The sequence below is a fragment of the Nycticebus coucang genome, chromosome 18, assembly GCF_027406575.1.
Source record: "Nycticebus coucang isolate mNycCou1 chromosome 18, mNycCou1.pri, whole genome shotgun sequence".
Taxonomy (NCBI): domain Eukaryota; kingdom Metazoa; phylum Chordata; class Mammalia; order Primates; family Lorisidae; genus Nycticebus; species Nycticebus coucang.
Genome location: NC_069797.1, coordinates 19,924,171 through 19,947,375, shown reverse-complemented (window position 1 = coordinate 19,947,375; position 23,205 = coordinate 19,924,171). Strand labels below are relative to the sequence as shown.

Here is a 23,205-nt window from a genome sequence, read left to right as displayed (position 1 = left end):
AGGGTCGAGAGAAAATTCTGGATGTCCAGGAGCTGGTTCTGGAGCTGAAGTCTCCTGCTTCCCGTCAGGAGGGCTTTTTGCAGAGGCGCTGGGCAAGAGGCTTTAATCTAATTACATGCTTTATTTGAGCCAATTTGTTTTCCAATCCATCTTGTTCAGCAAGAAGAAAGAACTGCTGCGGACTCATTTGCACCCTCTTGTTCCAAGTGGAGAAGAGGGGCTGTGCCCCCTCCCCACGTGGTCAGTGTAGCCCCCGACCTTTCCCAGCCCGGCCACCCCACCCCAAGCTGGGCTGCAGACTGCCCTGCCCTGTGGGGAGGGAGCCAGGCTGCTCATCTGCTCCCAACAGCTCAGGGAGCAAAGCCCACCATGCTTGTGCCCCTCCGGGAAGCCCAGCCCCACACACCTCTCTGCGTTTCCCTTTGGGGGTCCCAGTGCCCCAGGTAGGATGACACAGAACAGGCTTGCAGGCCGGGCAGCCTGGGTGGGGATGCTCAGAACTTTCCTAGCTCCTCCTGTGAGAGCTGCCCTCAGCATCTGAGGCCCCATATTTAAAAATCTGTAAATATATTTTTATAATAAGGCGGTGGATTTAGGATCTGTGTTATTAAAGTCCAAACAATATAACAAAGCCCTTCCAACCTCCCTGGAGAAGGAAGATTTATTGGCTCCTGCTGTCCTTCCCAGGCAAGGAACTGCGCTCTTTGAGCTTTGCTTTTTGTGTTTCACAGCATTTTCCAAAATTGCCTTTTTCCGCCCTTCAGAATCCTGCTTGGAGCTTTTACTTTTCTCCTGTTTACACAGACTCACTCCTTTCTGTGGTTCCTTCACAGGACCCAGTGACTTCCACCCTTGGACCCGGGCAGCAGGGGCTGAGGGTCACTCCGCTCCACCACGCCGTAGTGGCATCTGGGCCTGCTTTGATTCAGCTCATTCAACAAATGTTTGTTGAGAGCTGGATATGTGTTCTGAGCCGTGGGGACAGAGCAGAGAAGTCCTTCACTTCAGAGAGGAGGAGGGACAATAAACAAACCAAACTGGAAAATGTCTAACTGCAAGGCGTGACAAGTGGCCTGCAGGAGCCACTTCCTCTAAAGATAGCTCGGCTGTTTGGCACAGCCGGAGGTCAAGTCATTATTCAGTGGATCAAGGACATACTTAAGTGGGAAATATCTTTAGATTAAAAAAATAAATTGGATGTGCCTGGAAGATAGTGAAATTGGTTTTCTGTCCTGGCTCCTAAATTAGAGTAAAGTAACAATAGCTGACATCTTCAGGGCTTCTCATGTGCGGGCTTCATCTCACTAGAACGTTCAGAGATTACAGACTCTTCCCCCATTTAATAAAGGAGGAGCCTGAGGTTCAGAGAAGTGCAGCAACGTGTTCATGGACACACAGCTTGCCACAGAGCCAGCATTTTGAGTTCCTTGGTAGCCTGCCTGCCATGCCCTGTCCTGCCGGGTCCTTTCTGCACACCAGCATTCCCTGATGTTCTGTTCTTAAGACATACCATTCCCCTCCCTGATACATTGGCCCAAGGTCTAGGTAGAGGTGATCTGTCTAACTCCATACCCCAAAGATAGCAGGTTGAGACCTCAGAAAAACCTTCAAGTTCAGAGGTCAAGTGTGCTGTTTTTCAAATATTAGCTGTGCAACCTGACCAAGCTGTCATGGTGCCACTCAAGTCCTCTCCAGCCTGACTCGTATCTTCTTTGTTGTCACAGAGCTGAGCAGATTTAGAAGATGCTGAAGCCCTTTACTCAGGCTTTCCCATGAGTATCACCAAATAAATACAGAGGTTGCTGACTAATGTTTTTTCTGCAGGGAGCCTGTGTGTGTGGGTCTGTCTGTCCAGGTAGTGGTGCTGTCTCTCAGAGGCAACTGTAGCCATGTTCTTGTACATGCCGTGTTCGTGGACCCAGGGTGAATGTGCTTGTGGGTTCATCGAGTGCTCAGTGGTGACCCACGCTGTGCTAGGTACTGGGACACTGAGGTCTGATGCGCCAGGGGAGGAGGCAGACAGAAAATTCCAGACTGGGAAATGAGTGCTAAGAACACGGAGGGTGCCGAGCCGTGCTTGGGGCTGAGGCAAAGGCTGCACAGGGATGGAGTCCAGGCAAGTTTGCCAAGGGGAAGGCATTGGAGGCCAAGGTGTGGTGGCTAAACCTGTGAATGGCCCATTGTATGGTCTCTGCCTTCTCCTGACACCCAAAGATTTAGATCCTATCCTCCCCAGATATTCTGCAAATAACAGGATTCCACACCATGCACTCCATGGAGGAGGAAATGCCTCAAGACTGTGGACCTCAGGCAAAGACCAGTTCCAGCTGTGGCCTGATGTACTCTCCATTCCCAGCCCAGCCTGGCTCTGGGCTGTGGCTCAGCCTAGAAAGGGACCTGACTCCTACTGGGGGATGGAGCTCCATGGCCCAGACCCCAGGGCACCGGCTCATTTTCCTGTGTCTGTGCAGGTCTTGGAGCTGCATCTCACATCTAAGCTGTCCAGTTTGCCTCCTGAGGCCTCCCCACCCCATGTAGCCCCACCTTTGCCACTGGCCCACCATAATTCACCCTCCACTCTCAGCTAGTGGCCTCTGAGGGCTGCCTTGAGCCCACACAAGTTGGCAGCTCCTTCTCACCCTCAGGATGCAGCTGAGACTGTCTCAGACACCCCCTTACCTCTCACCACCCCATAGTCATGTCCCCGTAAGTCCCCTGAACAGGTAGCACAGTTATGACTGTCTTTACTACTACCCGCTTCTGATGGGGAAACCAAAGCTCAGGATGGTTAGGGGTAAAGACCCCAGGTCATAGGTTGACTGATATGACCCTCTATCCTGAGCCCCTGTCTGTAGATTTCCACTTATATCTGTGGGGCCAGAAGTAGGTCCATGGCCAAGGCGAGCTGCAAGGGAGTCTTTGAAGAAGCGTGTTCTAAGTTGGAAACATTAGGTTTTGCTCTCTAGGAACGTCAACCTAAAAGGAAGAAGCAGAGGCAAAATTATTATGCATGGAGAGCTTATTTGGGTCAAGCTTGGGGACTGTGAGTGAGGAGCATAGATGCAGTTGTCCTGAATGCACACTTTGATTAGCAGCAGTTACAAGTGGATTTTTAAAGGCAAAAATAGAGGACAGGGAGTGGGCTGCTATGAAGTTCTCTGGCAGGAATTCTCATTGGCCCGCACAAGTCGCAGTGATTAGTGTTGGCTGTACATTGTTAAGCTCTAGGCTGTGGGTTATTGGTCTGGTTTATGGCTACCTGTGACAATAGCATGCAGCTTCAAGAGATGAAGACACAGCTCAAAGGGGACTGGGGTATGACTGCCACCTCATTTTAATGTTGCTGTGGGCTTAATAATTGAAAGGACTCATATTACTTAGATAAAAGTTCTGTTTTTAGGAAGAAAGGAGAAGAGACGTCAGGAGGCCCTAGCAGATCTGTCAGACCAGGCCTGACGATGTTGCGGGTTGTCACAGCAGGCGGCTCTCTAGGGCAAGGTACAGAGGGTGGAAGGTGCTGGCCCCCTGCCTAATACAGCTGCGTGTGCCCTCCTGGAGCCTGGGCCTGCTTCAGGGAACCGTCTGTGGGGGTGGCCACAGCTAGGGAAGGGGCAGAAAGGAAGGACAGGCCTTCCCTGTGGACCACTTGGTGAGGCAGGAGCATCAGGCCCGGCCCTGACCATCTAAGCCCCTGGACCTGGCTTGATGAGACAGACACAGAGCTGGAGTCCACTCGTGTAAAGAATTCACATCCGCACTGCTTCACCAGAATATTTATTTGCAGTCCTGGAGAAAAATCAAGACTTGCAGCAGAATCACAATCCAGGTTTCTGAGAGTCTGGGAGCTGGCTCTTTGTAACCATGGTACAGTCTTGTAAGCTCAGGTGGAAGGTGGGGCCTGGGTGGCCCCAGGAGACCCATCCCTGACAGTGAGAAGGTAAAAGCCAGCCTCAGCCCCATGCCAACTAAAGACCCAGTACCTAGAGGTCCCCAGGGAGGCAGGCCTGGCTAGACCCCTTTAGTGGTTTTGGGTGACATTTAAAATGGAAGTCACACTCTCTCCAGCCCCGTGTGGCCCCTCAGGGTTTGCGACTCACCTCTCTACTCTGCACATTCACCCTGTGTGGGGCACCCTAGCTTTCAGTCAGTCCTGAGGTTGTGCCGGGCTCTGTCCTGCCTTGGGGCCTGTCCACAGGCTGTTCTCCCTGCTCAGAACCCCCCCTCAGATCTGCTCACCCCTGCCTCCACGCATGGCTTAGGTCTTACTCCTGGGTTATCTCCTCAGGGAGCTGTCTTCCCACCCTGGCTAGACCAGTGTCCTCACTCCCTCACATTTCCACACACAGTTGGCTCAGAAAATACCTGTTGGCTGATGGCACACATTTCCTGTGTCCCTGGGTATTAACATTGTGGGACTGGGAAAGGTTGAAAGTTCACACATACACACCTCTGCCATCTCTGAGGGAGGATGTACCACTTCCCCCAGGCAGAAGCCCCCTCATCAGTAGTACAGATGTCACCTTGTAGAATACAGACAACATCTCATCACTGGATTCCCACCCTGCCTTGGCTAAATGGTCCCCATCCTCTTTGAAAAGAGACCTCTCCACCCAGACTATTTTGAGTTTACTTTTTGACACAAAAATTGTATCTTCATTGTAGTAAAAATGAGATAAGCCAGCAAAGCAAGGGTATAAAACCCAGCCATAGGCCCACCAGCCAACATTGCAGTGTATATTATATTCTAGGATAAAATTCAAACCCCTGCCAAGGTTGACAGCCCCTCAGGAACTCCCCTGGAAACCACACAGTCTCATCTCTGGCTGGGTGCTCTCCCAGCTCCAATCTCCCCTCCTTTTGGTTCCTTGTACCTGCCTGACACTTTTCTACTCCAGAGCCTTTGCACCTGCAGATGCTGGGATGCTCTTCCTTGCATTTTAGAAGGCTGGCTCCTCGTCACCCTGTCACTGTAGAGGGGCTCAGATCTAATCACCTGGGCTCCCCACCCATGTGTCCTGCTCACATTTTCTTTTTCTGAGCATTGTTTTCATGGGTGTGACTACACTCGTGCTGTTGGGTTATTCTGTCCTGCTATAATGTCACCCGACTGCTCCATTAGCCTCAGGGTACACCCATGTGGGAGGTGCTTAGGAAAACTCTTAAGTGAATGACTGGATTCACAGAAGCGCAGTTGCTGCATCAAAGGGTGCGTGTGTTCTCAGGGTGTTGACGTTAAGTGCCAGCTGCGCCCAGGAAAGCTCATCTATTAATTTTCGTCCCCACCATGTTGGATGGGTGTTTGCCTTTGCCAGTTTGCCAGGCAGGAGTGCTGTCTTCCTATTGGTTCACATTTTGTTTCTTTGATAATTTGAGATTGAAGACATGTACTTTTCCTCTTTTGTGAATTGCCTGTGCCTTTCCTTTGCATTTCAGGTTCCTTGTCTTTTTGTTACTGATGCAATAGAGTTCTTGACATACTTAAGACCCCCATCCTTTGCTATGCGTGTTGCAGACATCTGGGGCTTTCTCCTAGTCACCTGTCCCCAAGAGGCTGCCTCATTTGGGGAGTCCTTGACCTTTCTGCCCCAGAGCCTGTAGTCTCGCTGTTGAGGCAGGCAGGGCTTGGGGTGATGAATTGGGTAGATGAGACTAGCACAGGCTTAGAGAGATGTGTGGGGGCTGAAGATCTGCCTGTGCACCCAGCTCCCCCAGACATGTGGCTACACCCCTGGATGAAGTGCTTGTTGATGAGTGTGGTAAGAAGATGGTCTTACCTGGGGTGGGGGTGGGGCAGTCATTGAATCACTCACAGCCCAGGACCAAGAGGTGAGAGTTGGCTGCATGGGGAGTGCCTCCCCTGTCCTCCCCTGTGATGGCCACTGTGAGACCAGGACACACACCTGTAGCACCTTGGACACTGAACACACACCAGTTGGACTCTCTGGCCTTGGGGGCTTCAGGAGGGAGGTTCTGTGCAGCTTGGCGGCTCCAGGTCAGGCAGACAGGCCTCACTTGCATTTTGTCCCCTGCTAGTGGCTGGAATGGCCCAGCCAAAAACAGAGGGAGCCAGCTGGGTGCCCTTCTAGCCCCAGCCTCTCTACTTAGCACTCTTTCACTCTAGGCCAGGGGGAACCCGCCCTTCACCCCCACCTCCTCCACACACGCGCACACTAAGTCACTGGCTCGAACTTAACCAACTCTCCTGGTTTCTCTGCCCTGGGAGGATCCAGACTACATTGCTCATGACATCCGCCATCCCACCTTGCTGAGCCGAGAAGCAGGGAGGCAGAGGTGCAGACTGAGCAGGCCAGGGTTGCAGAGAGCAAGACCTCTGCCAGCTCCCCGCCCCGCTCCAAGGGGAGGTGCCAGATGCGGTGCCCCTGGCTCTAACCACGGCTGCCAGGCTCTGCCTGCCATATGCTCAGAGACAAGCCTTGATCCCGCGAGCAGGCCTGCCCAGCAGGGTTTTGGCACCTGGGGCACAGGAGGCAACTAGAAGGGCCAGCTACCCAAGGTGGAGGAAGAGGCGGGAGGGGCTCGGCCGCTGGGATTGGGCCTGCAGAGCCACCTCTTCTTGGCTCTTGGCCTTGGGTTGGTCAGGGGAGCAGGTGGGAGGAATGGAGGGGAGGGAGGCTGTTCCCAGGAGGAGCCAGGACGCCAGCCAGCCAGGATGGGCCTGCTGAGAGCTGGGCAGATGGTGGCCTCCGGGGCTTAGCGGCTCTCCGTGGGACAGAACACGTCTGAGTGGGGGGGTCAAGCAGTGCCTATGTCCAGCCCTGGTAGCCTCTGGCTCTTGTTGGGGAGATGGGTGGGAGAGAAAGGCAACCCTGATGCCAGGTCCCCCGTGCAGATGTGCCAGTATATTCCTGGGCCCTTAGTCTGAGCCCCAAAGGGCCCCTGCCCACTCCTCACTTGTTATTCCTGCATGGAGCAAGCTCTCCCTGGCCGAGGTGGGCAGGATCTCAACCACCTGGTGGAGGATGAGAATCTGCAGGGTGCAAAATATTGAGTCTCTTGGTAAATGAGGCTGATCAGCTGGTCCACAGGGCCTGCGTATGATAGGCTGGCCTTTTTATTAAGGTTGAAATGCATGAAACTCCCTTTTTAAGTTGCAAAATGGTTGATTTTCAGCATTTTCGTATTTTTCATTTTAATAGCTTTCCATCTTTTTCTGTTTCTGAACAGATCAAATAGCATGAAATTAATATCCTTTAAATGTTTACCTGGCCCTGCCTCTGAGACTTGTGTTGAGGCAGACATTTCTTAAGACTTTTTATTCAGATTCCATATCCCTTCTTCAGTTCAACTTGGTCATTCATATTTTCTTAAAAATGTATTTCATTCAGATTTCTAAGATTTTAGCTTAAATTTGTACACAGTGGCCTTAGATCATGTGATCCCCTTTCCTCATTACCTCCTAGCGTTCTGTTTTCTCTCTTTTATTCATAATTAGACAAGACAGTGTTTTGTCTTTTTTTAAGTTTGTTTTGTATTTGGACTTTTCAGAGAGTCAGTGCTTGGGGCGTATTTATAATTTTTGAGTTTTTCTTTATCCTACTTTATTAGTCTCTCCCTCTGTTATTCTTTCCTCCTGTTTTCTTTGGGCTTCGTTTTACCCCTTTTCTAACTTTAAGAAGTTAATGCTCTGCTATTTCATTTCTTACTCTTTTTTAAAAGTTTTTTTTTTTTCATTTCTTATTCTTTAATAACAAATAATACCTATTACATTGTGGTTAGGAAATGTGGCCTGTATAGTTTCAGCTTTTGGGGGATTACTTTAGCATTCTTTCACTACTTAAGTGTTTTGTCTATTTCTTTTTGTGTTTCTATCAGTTTTAGCTTAATAAATTTCAATGAGATGTTATTCTACACTAAAGAAATACATTTTTTAAATTACTAGGTAGTCTTCTTTATCCTTTGTAAACATACTTGCCTTGAATTCTTTTTTTGATAATGAGCATTTCTACATCTTGGTTCATTTTTTGTTTTCATTCACTGATACACGCTTGCCACTGCTGAAGTGGTGAGGCTCATAAAATCACTTTATTGGCTTATATCCCTCGTAAACAGTAATTTATTATTTTTAAATCCGTTTTTCAATAGAGGAGTTGGATCCATTACCTTCATTGCTTTTTCTTTAGAAATTTCTTTAGAATTACCCTTCTGTAATCTTGATTTATCATAATTGCTTCCTAAATTTTCTATGTTTTCTGTTTTACCTTTTGGCATATTAACTGTAATTTATTTCCTATCTTCTCTAGAGTGGCTATCTAGGGGTTTTTTCTTTCTTTTTTTTTTTTTTAGAGACAGAGTCTCACTTTGTTCCCCTCAGTAGAATGCTGTGGCATCACAGCTCACAGCAACCTCCAGCTCTTGGACCCAGGCAATTCTTCTGCCTTAGGCTCCCAAGTAGCTGGGACTACAGGCGCCTGCCACAACACCCAGCTAATTTTTTGTTGCAGTTTGGCCAGGGCCGGATTCGAACCTGCCGCCCTTGATATACGGGGCCAGTGCCCTACCCACTGACCCACCACAGGCACCACCCAACGCCTGGCTATTTTTTTGTTGCAGTTTGGCTGGGGCTAGGTTCGAACCTGCCACCCTCAGTATATAGGGCCAGTGCTCTACTCACTGAGCCACAGGTACCATCCTATCTTGGGGTTTTTCAAAAGCATTATTTGGTCTAATAGCTCTTATAGATTAGACGCTAGCTCGAACTAGCATCTTTACATTCTCTCTAATTAAGATAAAGTTTAATTCCTCACCTTATTTTACTTCTTAGTTTTTTAATATGATCTAAATTTTCAAATTAAATTTAAATATTATATGTGTGTGTCTACATCTATATATAGAGAGAGACTTATGTTCCCTTTCAAACATTTTAAAATTATTTTGATACTTGCATTCTGTTAAAACCAAATTTTAAATTTGTATGTTTACTGGTTTTGGTGTGTTTATATCTTGAGCTTCCCCTCTTAAACTCCTATTTTTTGATTCAATTCATAGTTTGAAAGCATTCTCAAGTAAAGTTCTTATTTCAAAAAGGATACATGATTTGAATATTTTCTGAGCCCTTGCACACTTGAGAATATCTTTTGTTTATTGAGGCCTACATACATATAAGACAGTCTAGCTAGGTATAAAATTCTTGGATCACAAATTTTCTTCGTAAGACCTTATAGACCTTGCTCCATGATCATCCGACCAAGTTATTGTTATTGTTTAATCTGTATATATTTTTTCCTTGTCCTGGTGTGTCATGTGTTTTGCAAAGATGCGATTGGGGTGTTGGTCTCTTTTCCTTGATTTTTGAAAAACTTCCATGAGCCTTTTCCCTCTTACCTATATAGGTCTTAAGCTCAGGAATCCTATCTGTGATTTTTGTTCCTATTCCATTTTGCTATTGCAAATTAGTTCTTTCCTAATCCTGTCACCTTCCCACTTTCTGTCTTATATCCTTCTCTTTTCTTTGTCATAGTTTTCATGATTTTATCTTTTTCCTCTAAATTTTGCAAGAGTTTCTCCAATTTATTGAGTTTCTCTATGTTTCTGAATTGATTTTCTGTAGTTTCATTTCTCTTTGCTGCTTCCAAAGTAGATTTTAATTGCATTATTGGGCTTTTAGAGTTTTTTTTTAGTTCCCCCCCTCCAACTTTTCTTTTCTTGCATCATGTAGCTTTCCCAGCTTAGCTTTGCCCCCACCCCCATCCCCCATGGCTTTCTTCAGAGGCTGTGTAATTTTAGAATTTTATAGTTTTTTTTTTTTTTTAATCCTGCCTTGCCCATTTGGTCACATATTATCTATGGCTGTTTTTGAGCTATGGCAACAGAGTTGAATAGTGACTGAGACCATGTGGCCCTCAAAGCCTAAAATATTGACTGTTTGGCTCTTTACAGTAAAACATTTGCAGATCCTATGCTTGCGCGATGGCTGGAGTTTCACCTCACATTTAAGGAGAGTGGGAAGGAAGTATACACAGCTCATCTCCTATTATTTTTTTTTCTTTTTTAGACAGTATCTCTCTCTGTTACCTTGGGTAGAGGGCTGTGGCATCAACCTAACTCACAGCAACCTCAAAGTCCTGGGCTCAAGCAGTCCTCCTCCTCAGCTTCCCAAGTAACTAGGACCACCGGTGCTCACCACGACACCCAGCTAGTTTTTCCTATTTTTATTAGGAAATGGGGTCTCGCTTTTGCTCAGGCTGGTTTCCAACTCCTGAGCTCAAATGATCCTCCTGCCTCAGCCACCCAGAGCGCTGGGATTACAGGTGTGAGCCACCTCGGCAGGCATCATTCTTGGTTTCTACCAGCCGTTACCTGGATTCCTTCTGCCCCGGCAGGTGCTTCCTTTTGCTCATGTCCACTGCCTAATTGTCTGATTCTCTGCATCCGTGAGTTAGATAAAAATACAAGTTCCTTCTGGTTCCCACCTGCTTCCCTGCCTGTCTCCTGGTCCTTGTCTCTCTGTCATCTTCCCTTTTTTCTGGATCTTTCTGCTCATAATACAAAGAGTTGTGTCCTGAGGTAAAACCTGAACAGCTTTTGCTTATTCCACCACCATCTGCCTTTAATTAATAGAGATTGCTCCCAGATTCCAGCTTTGGGTCATCATGAGTTTTGTTTTTGGCACGAGTGTGAATTTTCAGTTTCTCATTGTCTTCATAGCTCTTTTGGAACAAAACAAGGAGAGGTTACACAAGAGGCTGCCAGGTAGATGGCACTTTGAAGGAGTCTGAGCGTCCTTTGAAAGCATTGGCTCTGTAGCTTTGTGTATATTTGATAAAGGAAGAACATGCGTTTGCCTTATCCAGGGGCCACTTGTCTGGTGACCTCAGCTATCTGGTATACAAACTAAACAAAGAGTCCACAGGGGCTGAGTAACTGTCACAGCATCTGTGTCCTGCAGGTCCTTCCCTTTGCCCAGAGCAGGAAGCCTGTGTACCTGTATTTTATGTATAATTCTAACAAGCCCAGCCTGTTTTCCTAGCTCACAGTTACAGTAGAATCAGCAAATCTGAAGGGACTAGGGACGTTTTTCAACAAGCACACTGACAAGAATTTCCAGCTGACAGAAAGGAAAGTCATAGGACATAGGCCCCCTCCCTCCCCCCCCCATACACACATGCACACAAGTACTACAAGTACTCAGTGCTGTCATCATTTTCTGTGTGGAAAACCTCTCCAGATTCTCTGTACTCTACAGATGGAGTCAACAGCCTCCTATCCGGGCTTTTTCTCTACCACACTGGGTGCTCCGGGCAAGAGATCGTCCAGAGATCATCCACATCTCCCGGCTGGTTCAGGCAGTGGTTCTAACCTTGACCATGGCACATAAGAATCAGCTGGGAACCCCTAAAAGTCCAGGCACTTGGGCCACTCCCTCAACTGAAGGATAACAGAAGCTCGTGGGGGTGGACCCCAAGCATCCCAGTTTTTTTTGCCGTTTTTGGCTGGGGCTGAGTTTGAACCCGCCACCTCCAGTATATGGGGCCTGCGCTCTACTCCTTTGAGCCACAGGCCCTACCCAGTATCCCAGTTTTTTAAACCTTCCAGGTGATTCCACTGTGTAGTCAGGGCTGGGAACCAGAGGGCAAAGAGCAGGGCTCCTGCAGCCAGATAGCCTCATTAGCCTTGAGACCTGGGGTGGCTGAGTCAGCAACATCTCAGTCATGGGTATTCTCGTCTGTAAAGTGGGACCAGATTGGAAGAGTTGAGAGGAGCTTCCAAGCTGTTAGAACAGTGCGGGACACCTTGCTAGTGCCACATGAATCACCACTGTTATCGAGGTACAGACTCTTAGTATTCACGGTGACAACTCCAATTTGTCAAGCAGGATCTGGGGGCTCCATCTAATTAGGCAGTGATGCTGCACGTTCTAGGATGATTTCTGTCCCAGACGGCTACATGGCCCTGGATAGGACTGTAGAGCTTACTAAGCTGAGACACTGATGCTGAAGGCACAGGGGCAGGTTGTCCTAGGACTCTTCTGCCCTCCAGGCTGTTCTGGAACCTTTTCGGGCTCTTATTTTTAAGCTGGGCATAGGGGTTCCACCTGTTCCCCCCCCCCAAAGGCTTCTGAGAGGCTGGAACTGCTAACGTATTCAAAGACACCCTCTCCACTCTACCCAAGGCTGCATTTGAGCCATGGGGAGGAGGCAGGCTGAAAGTGATTTCCTCCTGAAGTGGGCTGGAGGCTTTCATAAAAAAAACAAGAAGGCAAGAAGAGAGGATGCAGGCTGTCCCTGCAGCAGTGCCACTCAGCATCCCTTGCATTCCAGTTTGCTTCCCTAAGTGGAGAGAGCAGGGAGGGATTCCAGCCTGCTCACCTGGGAACACCAGGACTTATAGCCTGGGGTCAGCCATGGCAGTGGCTTTACTTGTGAGCATCATCTGTCTGTGAGCTGGCAGAGATGTGGCCAGGGTGGCCGTTCCCAGTGGACAAGTGTGGCGTTGGTGATGATGGTATTGAAGGTGTCATGACTTGTGTGTCTGGGCTGCCGTCACCTCTCACCTTAACCTCGACCTTGGCCACAGTAGAGGGAGGGTCACTTTCTCTGGGTGACCTAGTTCCTGCCCCCCCCCCAGAGGTCCCTACTCTAATAACCAACCAACCATCCAGCTGGTGGGAGAGACCAGTACTGTGGCCTGCAGTGCTGCCAAGCAGGGGCATTTTAAGGGCTCGTATCATAGTGGGACAGGAAGGGGTTGTTTTTCTCCCATTTTCTGAGACTGACTCCTAACTGGAGGCCCTAAGAGGCTGGCACAGGAGGCAGAAGGGGGCCGTTGGCCTGGCTACCAGAGTAGTGGGATGGAGCTAGTCGACTTTAATTGAAGCACCAGTTAGTGCATCCTGGGACTTCAAAGGAAGCAGCTGTCTCCATAGGGCCAGAGGCTGGCTTTGGGGAGGTTTCTGAATATTTCCTGCAAACCTGAGCCCCAGGCTGGGCTGTAGGTGCCTCTGAGAGGCCTGCCTTCCTGCCGTGGCTTTGCTCTGTGCTCCCACACAAACCACTCCTTCCTGCACTTTGGCCTTGGTTTTCCTCTCTGCAGGATGGGAGGCTGTCACTGCTTCTGGGCAGTCATATGTGTGAACACACGTGTGTTGAACTTTATATTCCTTGTCCTCCTCTCCCCACCCCTCCCTGGGACGCACACCCAGCCCATTTCACCATTGCTCCCAGAACAGGCTGGACCCCTGTAGCATCCAGGCCGGCCTGGGTGGTCTTCCCTGCTGCTGTCCCCCACCCCCAGTCTGGGAGTTGCTGAAATACTGGACACCTCTCATCCCTAGCTCTGAGCTCACACCCTGCTTACATTGAGATGGGTCTCTCGGTGTTTACAGAGACAGATCATGGCCTAACCAAGAGTTCAGGTATTGTGATATCTTAGACCGAAGTTCACAGCCAAGTTGTAGCAGTAGCTACCTGTGATGCACTGTGCAGGCAGTTTAGTCTCTTTGGGCCTCAGTTTTCTTGTCTGCAGAATGGGAATAACACCTACACATCAAAGAATGGTAGTGAGAGCTGAATGAGCTTCATTTTATCCTGTTGGGTAGTGGAGGTAGGGCAGACTGGGGGAGATTTGCAATTCTGGGGCCTCTAAGATGGTCTGGGTCATCACACACAGGCCTAGCAAAGGAATGGCATCACCTTCCTAAAGAACAGAACTTTTTGGCAGAGAAGACCATGGCGGGCTGAGGTGGGAGGTTCTATTTAGGAAGTTGACACAGGCTACCCCCCAGAGAACAGGCCTGATGTCTGGCAGGTCCTGGTGCCTCACACATCCTGCCTTGCTCCTCCTTGGGCCTTGAAAGCCCTCAAAGGGCTATCCGGTGGACACAGGCCCGGCAGCCCTGCCTCTCAGCAGTAGGGCCCATTAGAACTGAACTCGTCTTCATGGGGCATTTTATTTGCACACTCCAGTGGAGTGGACACCAAAGGGGTTTTATAATGCTTCATGGGCTGCTAATTTCCTCTGTGACCTCTTTTGTTGGGGACTGACCCCAGCCAGAGACTCCACACCATGAAAGCCAGTGCCTGACACAGACCCAGGGCATGGGGTGACAATGAGGCCTCTATCGGCTTTAATCAGTCTCCAGTTGCATCTTAAGAATGGGGAGAATCTGTGTGGTGCTCAGAAGCCCTGGGTGGCACAATACGGGAGCCCCCAGAGTCTCTCACGGAGGCCAAGGCAGCTGTAGGGGGAGGCTAAAGGATTTGTCAGCTGGGGAGGGGGTGGGTGGTCAGGCGGGGTCCTTTGTCCCAGGGCCTCTTTAGAAGGCTGGACCTGCCCTGGACAGCCGCCTGCCCGGCCTGGCCCATGGGATCACAGGCCGCTGGGTGTTTGGGGAGGTGGCCTCCCACTCTGCCTGCCAGCCTATTCATTGCCAGCCTAATTAGTTTTTGTCTGTGCTCTCCTCACCCCCCTGCAGACTGTGATTCCTACTGCAAGGCCTCCAAAGGGAAGCTGAAGATTAACATGAAAAAGTACTGCAAGAAGGACTATGGTGAGTGAGGGTCCCTTGTCTGGGGAGGAGGGGAGGACAACATGACCAGTGAGGAGCTGGGTTTGGGTGCAGGTGGCCCCAGGAGGGTGTTGGTCACGGAGCTCTTGCGACCAATGGGAACCTAGCTGGATAGACCCCACATCCAGGAATTTCTCATCTCTTCTACTTTGGCCCTCAGAGATAGGGGGTTGAGGGGCCCCTGTGGCCCGAGTTGTCCCCCTGCCCTGCAGATGGGCACCCACACCAGCGGGGCCCACCTTCCCAGACTGGCCTCTGACTTCACTCTGCTTCTGAGGCACTGTGTGGCTATAGCTCTCTAGTCTTCCATGTCTTTATCTGTGCCATGGACGTTCCATCTGAGTCTACATTTCTCAAAGTGAAGCCCTCTGGGCACCAGAAAGGGGAGAGGAGCTCTCCGGTGTGTTTCACATGTCCCACCAGGCTGCAGTGGGGCTGGGAAGCCTGTGTTTTAAGGGGCTCCCTGGTAATTCTGATGTACCTAAAGGTCAAATGCAGAAGAAAGGGGATTCTCCAGCCAGCCCTGGGAGCCATCTCACAGACTGCCTGTTAGCTCTGTCCTCAGAGGGGCCTCCTTTCTCGTCCCCCTATTCTCACTGTGCCCTGGAAACAGCAGGTCTCTCTTGGAATCCTCATGCCAGCTGGCCCTGTGGGCAGTGAGGAGTCAGCTGTGTGGTTTCTGGTCCCTGTGTCTTTGATGGTTGGAGGCTTGGTCTGGCTGGACACTGCCTGATGCGGGGTCAAGGCCTGACCATGTTCACTGTGGGTGGGAGGCAGTCAAGGATCCTATCCAGGAGGGGGCCCAGGGTGACCAGTGGGTAGCACCTGCAGGGAGCTAGGGGTCAGACTGCACAATGGGAGATGCAAACACAAGTCCCTGAGAATCGTCCAGTTGACCATTGGCAGGGCAAAGCCCCTGAGTACAGACAAGGGCATCATTATAGGTGTCTGAGGCCCCCACCATAGGCCAGGAAGGAGCCCCAGGCCCAGGGCTTCTGAACACAGGCCTGGTTCTTCCAGCATGGGGCCTCTTCCTGATCTTGCAGCTGGGCTGATCAGCCCTGGGGCTAGGCTGCCTCTTCCCGGCCCCTGTCAGTCCACATCTGCCCACCATCCACCTTCCTCTGTCCTCCTCCCCACTCTACCCAAATCTGGCCCCTTCTTGTTCATCCCCCTCCAACTGGCCCCAGGAGGTGCCACCCTGTCCCAGGCCTCCATGGCCCTGCTGGCCCTACACCTGGCCTCCTCTGGGAAGACAGAGTGACCTGTCTCTCCTGTCCAGCTCTCTGAGGCTCCCTCACACTCTTTCCTCTGGGGGGCCCAAGGGTGAGTCCCATTGCTTGTCTGAGCCTCAGTTTCTGTAAAATGGAGATGATCAACCTACTGCATGGATGGGAGGCTGGTGGGGGAAAGGGAGAAGAGAAGAAAGGGCGATGGGAGAACTGGGGTAAGAGGGAGGGCTGCTGTGGAGGTGGCCTCACCATCCAGATCCCAGTCTCCATCTCTTCCCTGGCCTTAAGGTGTCTTAACAGAGGCCTCGTAGGGTCCTTGCTGGGCCATCTGCTAGAACCAGACTTGAAGTTTTTTTCTTTTATAAGGACAATGGGTAGGACCTTTCAACATAATGAAATGAATAATAAGGCCTAAAGGAGGAGCTCAGAGGAATGCTGAGAACTTTTTAAATGTTCTTGTTTTACCTGCGTCCACATGTGTGAGAGTGTGTGTGTGAGTATATGCACATGTAAGAGTGTGTGTGAATAGGTGTGAGTGTAAGAGAGAGAATGTGTGTGTGTTAAGGGAGTGTGAGGGAGGGTGACTGTGCATTCATACACATATGCCCCCACTCCGGAGCCCTGCAGGGTGAAGCAGGAGTGCCTGGCAGGTTTTATGCATCATTTCAGAAGTTACTGGGCTGTGGGCATCAATGTTCACAGCCCTTCTGGGGTCCACAGAAAATTCCAATAAGCCCCTATAAAGCACACATGTCCCAAGGCATGGCAGAAACTCCCAAGGGAAAATAAACCTGGATTTTGAACACGAGTGCCGTCTCCAAGCCAGGCTGCGAGGAGGGGCCCCAGAATGTTTCGAAAGAAGTTCCCGTGGCCCTCAGCCACAAGGGATGTGTCCTCCCAGCCCTGGGTCTCCAGTGTCTGCCAGGGATTTCCAGGCAGGAGCCCTGTCCCTTTCACTGCCCTCCTGTGAGATAAGGACTCAGTCTGCCGACCTGAGCACCTGGCTCCCAGCAAAGCAGCAGGTCTGGAGGAGTCGGTGGCAGAGGTCACGTGCGTCTCTGCTCCTCCTCCTCCTTCCCTGCACGAGGCCTGGGTCACCTGGCAGGGAGGTGGGAAGGAAGAGGAAGATATGGGCCTGCTGGGGGAGGGATGATTTTGTATGCTTGGTTTGGTTGTAGGAACCTTAGGTGGCTGTCCTGTGAAATAGCGCTGGGGCAGGGCGAACTGAGCAGTGTTCCCGCACAGCGCTGCCCTGCAGCCTCTGTTCTGTAAGAAACACTCACCCATATTCACCCTCTCACACTCTTACACTCACACCGAAACTGCAAGAAAATGGAAAACCCTGGACTTGTAGAAGTTACTGACACAGATCCTGTTTTCCACCTGATTCTGCTGGATTCAGGTCCCCCCCAGGGGACCTGCCCCCTTCACTGCCCCTGACCCCGTCTGGTATTCCAGGGGCACTGTGGCTCCTCAGAGGTCTCCTGGCCTTCACCCCTGGGAGGTAGACCCCCTACCTGCTGAACCTGACATGCTCCTTTTATAAACTCAGAGGAGCCCCTGAACCCTGCATCTTAGTGGCCCCTCCGGGTAGCAGCGGCACCTCTCAGGGCAGGGAGGGCTGGGGCACAGCTCTGAGTGCCATCTGGCTCTCTGTTCCCGGTTTGAGCCTTGCCTTGGCCCTCACATCTGACTTCTTGTATGTGATCAGGGCCAAGCAGGTGTCAGGGATGGTGGACTTTAGCTCCCTGGGGTCATAGATGGGGACACAGGCTGGCTGAGGGAGGTGACTTCCTCAGCCTCCCGCTTCTTCCAAGGCGGCCTTCTCTGGGCTTTTCCTTCCCTGTCCCATTCTCCCAGCCCGGCCAGCCCACCTTGCCCACCTCACGGCCCCACACCCACTGTCCATGTTTCTGCTGTGGGCAGAACTTGAACAGTCAGTAGCAGGGGCAAAGTGACCCTAGGGAGCTGATGGGAGCTGGAGCTGGGGTGCCACCAGCTTTCATGTCCTCCTAACATGCCCTCAACCTATGAACCCACAGTCAGAGCTGCCACTGTCTCCTCCTATTCCCCAATGCCCAGGGGGATGGCATTTCTGGTGCTAGGACTCATTAGTACTCTTGGGGTCACTTAAAAGTTGAGGCATCATCCCCATCCTCAGCTCAGCCTGTGTGTCCAGGCAGGAGGCAGGACAAGAAACATGTCTGGAAGGGGGTCGCAGAGGCTCCTGCGGTGGGGGCAGGGCCTCAAGGAGTGTGGCTCGGCCAGGAAGGAGTGAGTGGCCCTGGGGGATCATGGGTGCTACAGGAAGGAGCCCATTGGTGCAGGGGCCTTGCCCTAAAGCTGGGGTATGGGGTAGGAGATCTCTGGGCTCTGCTAGGCCTCGTGGAGAATTTCCTAGGTGTCATTTATTTGGCCCCTGGATGAAGTGTGTTTGGGTCTATCGTGGGGCAGCCCCAGGCCAGTCCCGGGAGCAGGTGACCAGCATGGGTATAGGAGGGAGCTGGCCTGGGTATGAGAGCTAGGAGGTGGCCAGGCCAGGCCGGGAGGGCTGGGAAGGCCTCAGCTCGAGGCTACATAATCCCTGCTCTCTGACTGACACCCCGGCAGGGGGCCAATTAGGAAACACATTTCCTTCACCCAGGGCACTTGGATGTTCCAGAAGCCGCTAATTAGAACCTCAGGATTGCCACCCCTGCTGGGTGAAGAGCAGGCTGCCGGCAGCCCCCTTCTCCTGCTGGGGCCTTGGACTCCGGAGAGGCTCAGTGTTGAGCTGTTGGAGAACAGGGGTCTGAGCCCTGCTGACCGTGGGCAGTTGCTGGTGGACGGAGGCAGGGGTGCAGTGACCTGGGGGTGCTGCCCCTGTCCTGTGTTCTCTCAGGCATGTTTACTGTGATTAGGGCCCAGCTTGGGTAAGGTGGGGGCGGGGTGGTCTCTGCTAAGGCCTGGCTGTCCCCCTATGGGGATTGGTGGCCCCACTCCTTTCCCGTCACAGGGAGAGGAGCTCTGACCCCCAGCACAGATTCCTAATTTGCTGTGTGACTTTAGTCAGAGAGCTTCAGCGGCCTGGGCCTTGGTCTCCTCATCTGTCTAATGGAGGTGTCTGTCATCTAGGAGACATGATAGCATTGTGAGACACTGGTCATGGTCCTGCCATGCCAGGTGCTGTTAATAAGGGGCAGGAGCCAGTGGTGAGGCTGTCATCCACCTGGCCCACCTCTCCCTGGGCCACCTCAGTCCTCTGATGCCCTCTAGGGGAACTCAGCTCATCTTGCAGATGCTTGAAAAAGAAGCCGGGCATGGAGTGGTTGCTCACACAAGACAGGATTTGTTATTTTCAGGCATATTAGTGACTGCTGCCAACTTCTCAGGAAAACGCTACTTTGGAGGGGCCCTTCCTCTGTGTAGGTGCTCTGAGCGAATGTGTGTGTGGATGTGAGAGAGAGTGTGTGCATGGTCACCACAGCGTTTGTGTCCATTGGACCAGCCTGGATACTGGCAGAGCACATCCCTGCTGACTTACCTGTGCTGTGGCATGTTACCTAGATGCCCAGGCCCCAGAAACTGCTGCCAGCAGAACATTCCAGCCCAGCCACACCGCTGCACGAGGCTTCCTAGGCATTGCCCCCCGACCCCCTTGCTTTCCCTTGCCCCTCACCTTCCTGCCTCCTCCTCTTGTCCCCATGCGGCTCCCCTGTCCGGTCCTCACCTCCCCTGGTTTGCATAGCCTCTCCCAAGTCACACAGCAGTGCACAGACTTAGATGTCCTGGTCTCTCACACACCCATTCCCACCCCCAGCATCTCCCTCCAAACACAGTCATTGAGCACCTGCTGTGTGCCCTGTCCTGTGCTGGGTGCTGCACTTACAGATAGGTGCGAGACAAGGTCTTGGCCCTCCCAGAGCCCACAGTCTGGGAGAGGACATGGACGCCCAGATGAAAGCTATAGATGGATGGGTGACAGGGTCATGGCCCAGGGTGGGAACACTTAGGGCATGGCCCATCCTCTGGAGCAGATGGGGGAAGGGAAGGCTTCTTGGAGGAGGGAGCCCAATGCTCACAGCAAAACAGAAGTCCCAGACAGAGGGAAAAAAGTCTCTAAGCACAGTGGCTAGCAACAGGCTAGTGAAATCGGAAAGGAGGGAGATTGTGGGTGCCAGGTACAAGGGTGGGACCTGGGGAAGCCAGAAAGAGGCTGACAGAGGTACGGGGGCTCCTGCCCTGCCCAAGCCACTGCCTCAGGTGGCCCGGGTGCCACCGCCTGCTTCTTTCTTCTCCCTGGGATTCAGAAAGTGGGAAAGACAGACAGCTCACATTCTGAAAGGTGAGATCATCTTACTTCTGCCAGTTCTTGGAAAAATTATTCGTTCCCAGAAATGTTTATTAGTCACCCCTTTTGTTGAAAGACATTTTGGCACCACCACATGGAAAAATCAAAATGTTTTTCACAAGATGATTTGTCTCAGTATGCCTCCTGAGATCCCACTGGGGTTACTGCTGAGGATACAACTCAAGGGAGATGTTCTGTGGGCATCTGTGGGGGGGGGAGCAGGGCCTGTTAGGCTCAGAGTGAGTGCTGGTGTGCTTTCTTGGGGCTGCGGACCTGAGCAGAATTCTGATACAGGTCAGCAAACCCCGTGTGCCCTGGGGCAGAGGGCTTGCCAGGCCAGCAGCCATCCCCCTGGCAGGCCCTGCCCCGGAACATCACAGGCTTCACTCTTGTCCTTGTTTAAGTCTTACAACCCCTTGTGAGGGAAGGATTCCTGTCAACACAGCACGAAGACTTAATAAGATAGAATAACGTGCCAGGATCAGGTACTCCATGGCCTGACATCTTCTCCCCCAGCCAGGGGGTCAGGCTTTTCTCAGTGTGGAACAGTCCCAGAGAAAGCTGAAGACCTGGTGTTCCAGCATCTCCTGATAACCCTCTGAGGAGAGGCCACTTGTTTCCCACAGGCAAACAAGTAGGAACAAGCGGCCACCATGGTGCTGGGGACGTCTGAGATGACAGGGCGGAGGTGCTGGGCACAGTGGCAGGGATGGGCACAACCCTTCGGGTGGGTGGTAGGTGTGGCCATGTGGTGGAGGAAGCTTCTAGGTGGGAGGTGGGGGACACGAAGCTGGGGCAGTGAAGATCGGCCTGGAGGAGAGGCCATGGAGGGAACAGTTTCTGTGGATCAGAGGCTGTGGCAGTGGTGGAGGTGCTAGTGGCCCCACATATGCTCTGGGTCCTGCTCTGATCTAGTCACTCAGGCTGGGAGTCAGATGAGCCAGGGTGATAGGGAGGGTCTCGCAACTCAGGTCTCTAGCTTGCCCCAGGGACAAGAGCCCTCTCAGCAAATAATAGCCTCTCCCTGTTGTTAGCACCCGTCTTCCTTTTCTAGAGTCACTAGCTATTCCTGATCAGGTCCATTCCCTTCAAGTGCACAGAATGGGATGGCCATCAGCCCGTCACAGAGATGGCTACTGTTTGCAGCAGTGACCTTTGGGCTTGGGTATGGGCACAGATGTTAGAACTGCAACTCGGAGGCTGTCCCCCAGAGGCAGGGCGCCTGCTGAGGATCAGGAGGTAACTGATGTGGTAGGTAGGAGAGGACCCCTCTCCTGAGCATTGTCCCCGTGTCCAGAAATGGGATGCAGACAGCCTGCAGCACATGGCATGGTGTTTCAGAGCCTCAGTGACCCTTCCCTGGGGTCACTGGCCCCCTGGGGATCCTCTGATTTCCCCCCACCAGATGTGACCTACCCCCCTAGAGTGCCAGCACCATATGGAGGCCAGATGTTGAGCTGGGTCTATGTGAGTCAGCCTGAGGTCACGGAATGTGGGTGACCACCAGGTTGGGCAGGGATTGGCCCCAGTGCCAGCTCCATGGAAAAGCTCCTGAGCCCACAGGAAAGTCTGTGTGCTGAGAGCCAGGTGGGGGCAGCTACTGTGCCAAGGGGGCCTACTGGCACGGGGGACCCTGAGGGTGCAGCCCTTCCCACAGCGAATCCCTGTCCCCACAGCTGGCTGTGGAGAGGGCAGAGTAGGCCCCAGAGGCCGCCTTCACCCCTGCCCCCCATCTGGTCCTCATCTGTACCCCGCCCCAGGAGGTTCCCCTTGTCTTCCTCATGCTGTTTCCTCTCTGAACATCCTGGTTTTAGGAAGGAGGAGTGAGCAGAGATGGCCCTGAGGGGCCACAAAGGCCATCCAATGAAGAGTGTTTCCTGCGAAGGGGACACATGACTCAGAGTGGGGATGGGGTAGGGGGCAGGGATCTGTCCAAGGTGGCCACAGAGTTGGTGCAACGGCGGGGCTGCCGGGGACTGTATCTTAGTAATTACTAAGTGCTTCTCGCATTAATGCAGGGCATGGGGTGGGCGATTCTCCCCAGTGAGCTGTACCAGGTGGAATTAGTGCCTTAGACACTGAGGACCTTGGCTCCCCTGTCACTGTTCCTGAGGATTCCTCTCCTAGACCCACCCCAGTCTCCACAGACCTGCCGGCTGTGGTCTGCCAGTGTCCAGCTCTGGCCTCTGAGATCCCATGGGGTACCCCAGGGCACCTTGCCCTCCCAGGTGGCCAGCAGTAGTGGCACAGGGCACAGCATAAGGTCCCAGGCACCTTTGCAAGTCCTTGAGCCTGAACTGACTCATCCAGGTGAATGTGGCTTGGGCTGGAGGGGCTGAAATCTGAGCCCCCAGCAGGACACAGCCACACAGCTCCACTCCTCCAGATCCTGCCCCGGTTCCTGTTTCAGGGCTGTGGGTACTTTCCTCACGCTTCCTTGGGGGATGGGACAGCAAGCTCTGGGGGTGGTTTGATAGGTATTCAGAGCTTAGTCCCATGTGCAGAGGCCCACAGATTTCATCCCACACAGGACAGGGTCCCACAGCAGGTGCCAGCCCGTCCAGGGGTGAGGGGTGCATGCAGAGGGGCTCACTGGAGCCTCCACGAAGAAATGGGTGGTGGGCAGGACCATTGGCTGAGGGCTTCTCAGGCCAGTCCTCTCTGCGGTGGGAGGCTAAATGTGCAGTCCCAGTGGGTCTCTGGCCAGAGGCTCCACATCAGACTTTCTGTTAGCCCCGCAGGGACCTGGAGGTAATGAGGGACTGGACAAGGCCACATAAGGAAAGACCAGCCCTTTTCCACCTTCACCTCCTTGAGGGACTAGGACTGTTGCTGCCAAGGGTGCTGGCTGAGGGGGAAGCTCACTACCCTCCCAGCTGCTGCCCTGTCCTCACCACCGTCCTCCCCTGCTAGCCTGGGAGAACTGAGGAAGGTTGGGTGGTTGGGCAGCTCTGGAGGCTATGCCAGGCCCTCTGGGGGAGGGGAGCCTTACCTGTCCTCTAGGATGGCTCCCTGGCAGCCCCATCCTTGCCTGTGGTGGGGGGGCAAAACACTGGGTCATGCCAGGAGAGGAAGTCAGCCGTCATGTCCTCCCTGGGTGCAGGCTGTGCACTGGGCTG

The 23,205-nt window shown here is 52.3% G+C and overlaps 1 protein-coding gene across 5 annotated transcripts in view; it reads left to right on the top strand.

The window, feature by feature from the left end:
* NTN1 (netrin 1) overlaps positions 1–23,205 on the top strand; it is a 195,132-nt gene that overhangs the window by 153,473 nt on the left and 18,454 nt on the right. For all 5 annotated transcript variants that reach the window (XM_053568064.1, XM_053568063.1, XM_053568066.1 and 2 more), the window contains exon 6: positions 14,432–14,506. In XM_053568064.1, coding sequence (XP_053424039.1) covers positions 14,432–14,506 — 75 coding nt within the window. The remainder of the gene's footprint in view (positions 1–14,431; positions 14,507–23,205) is intronic.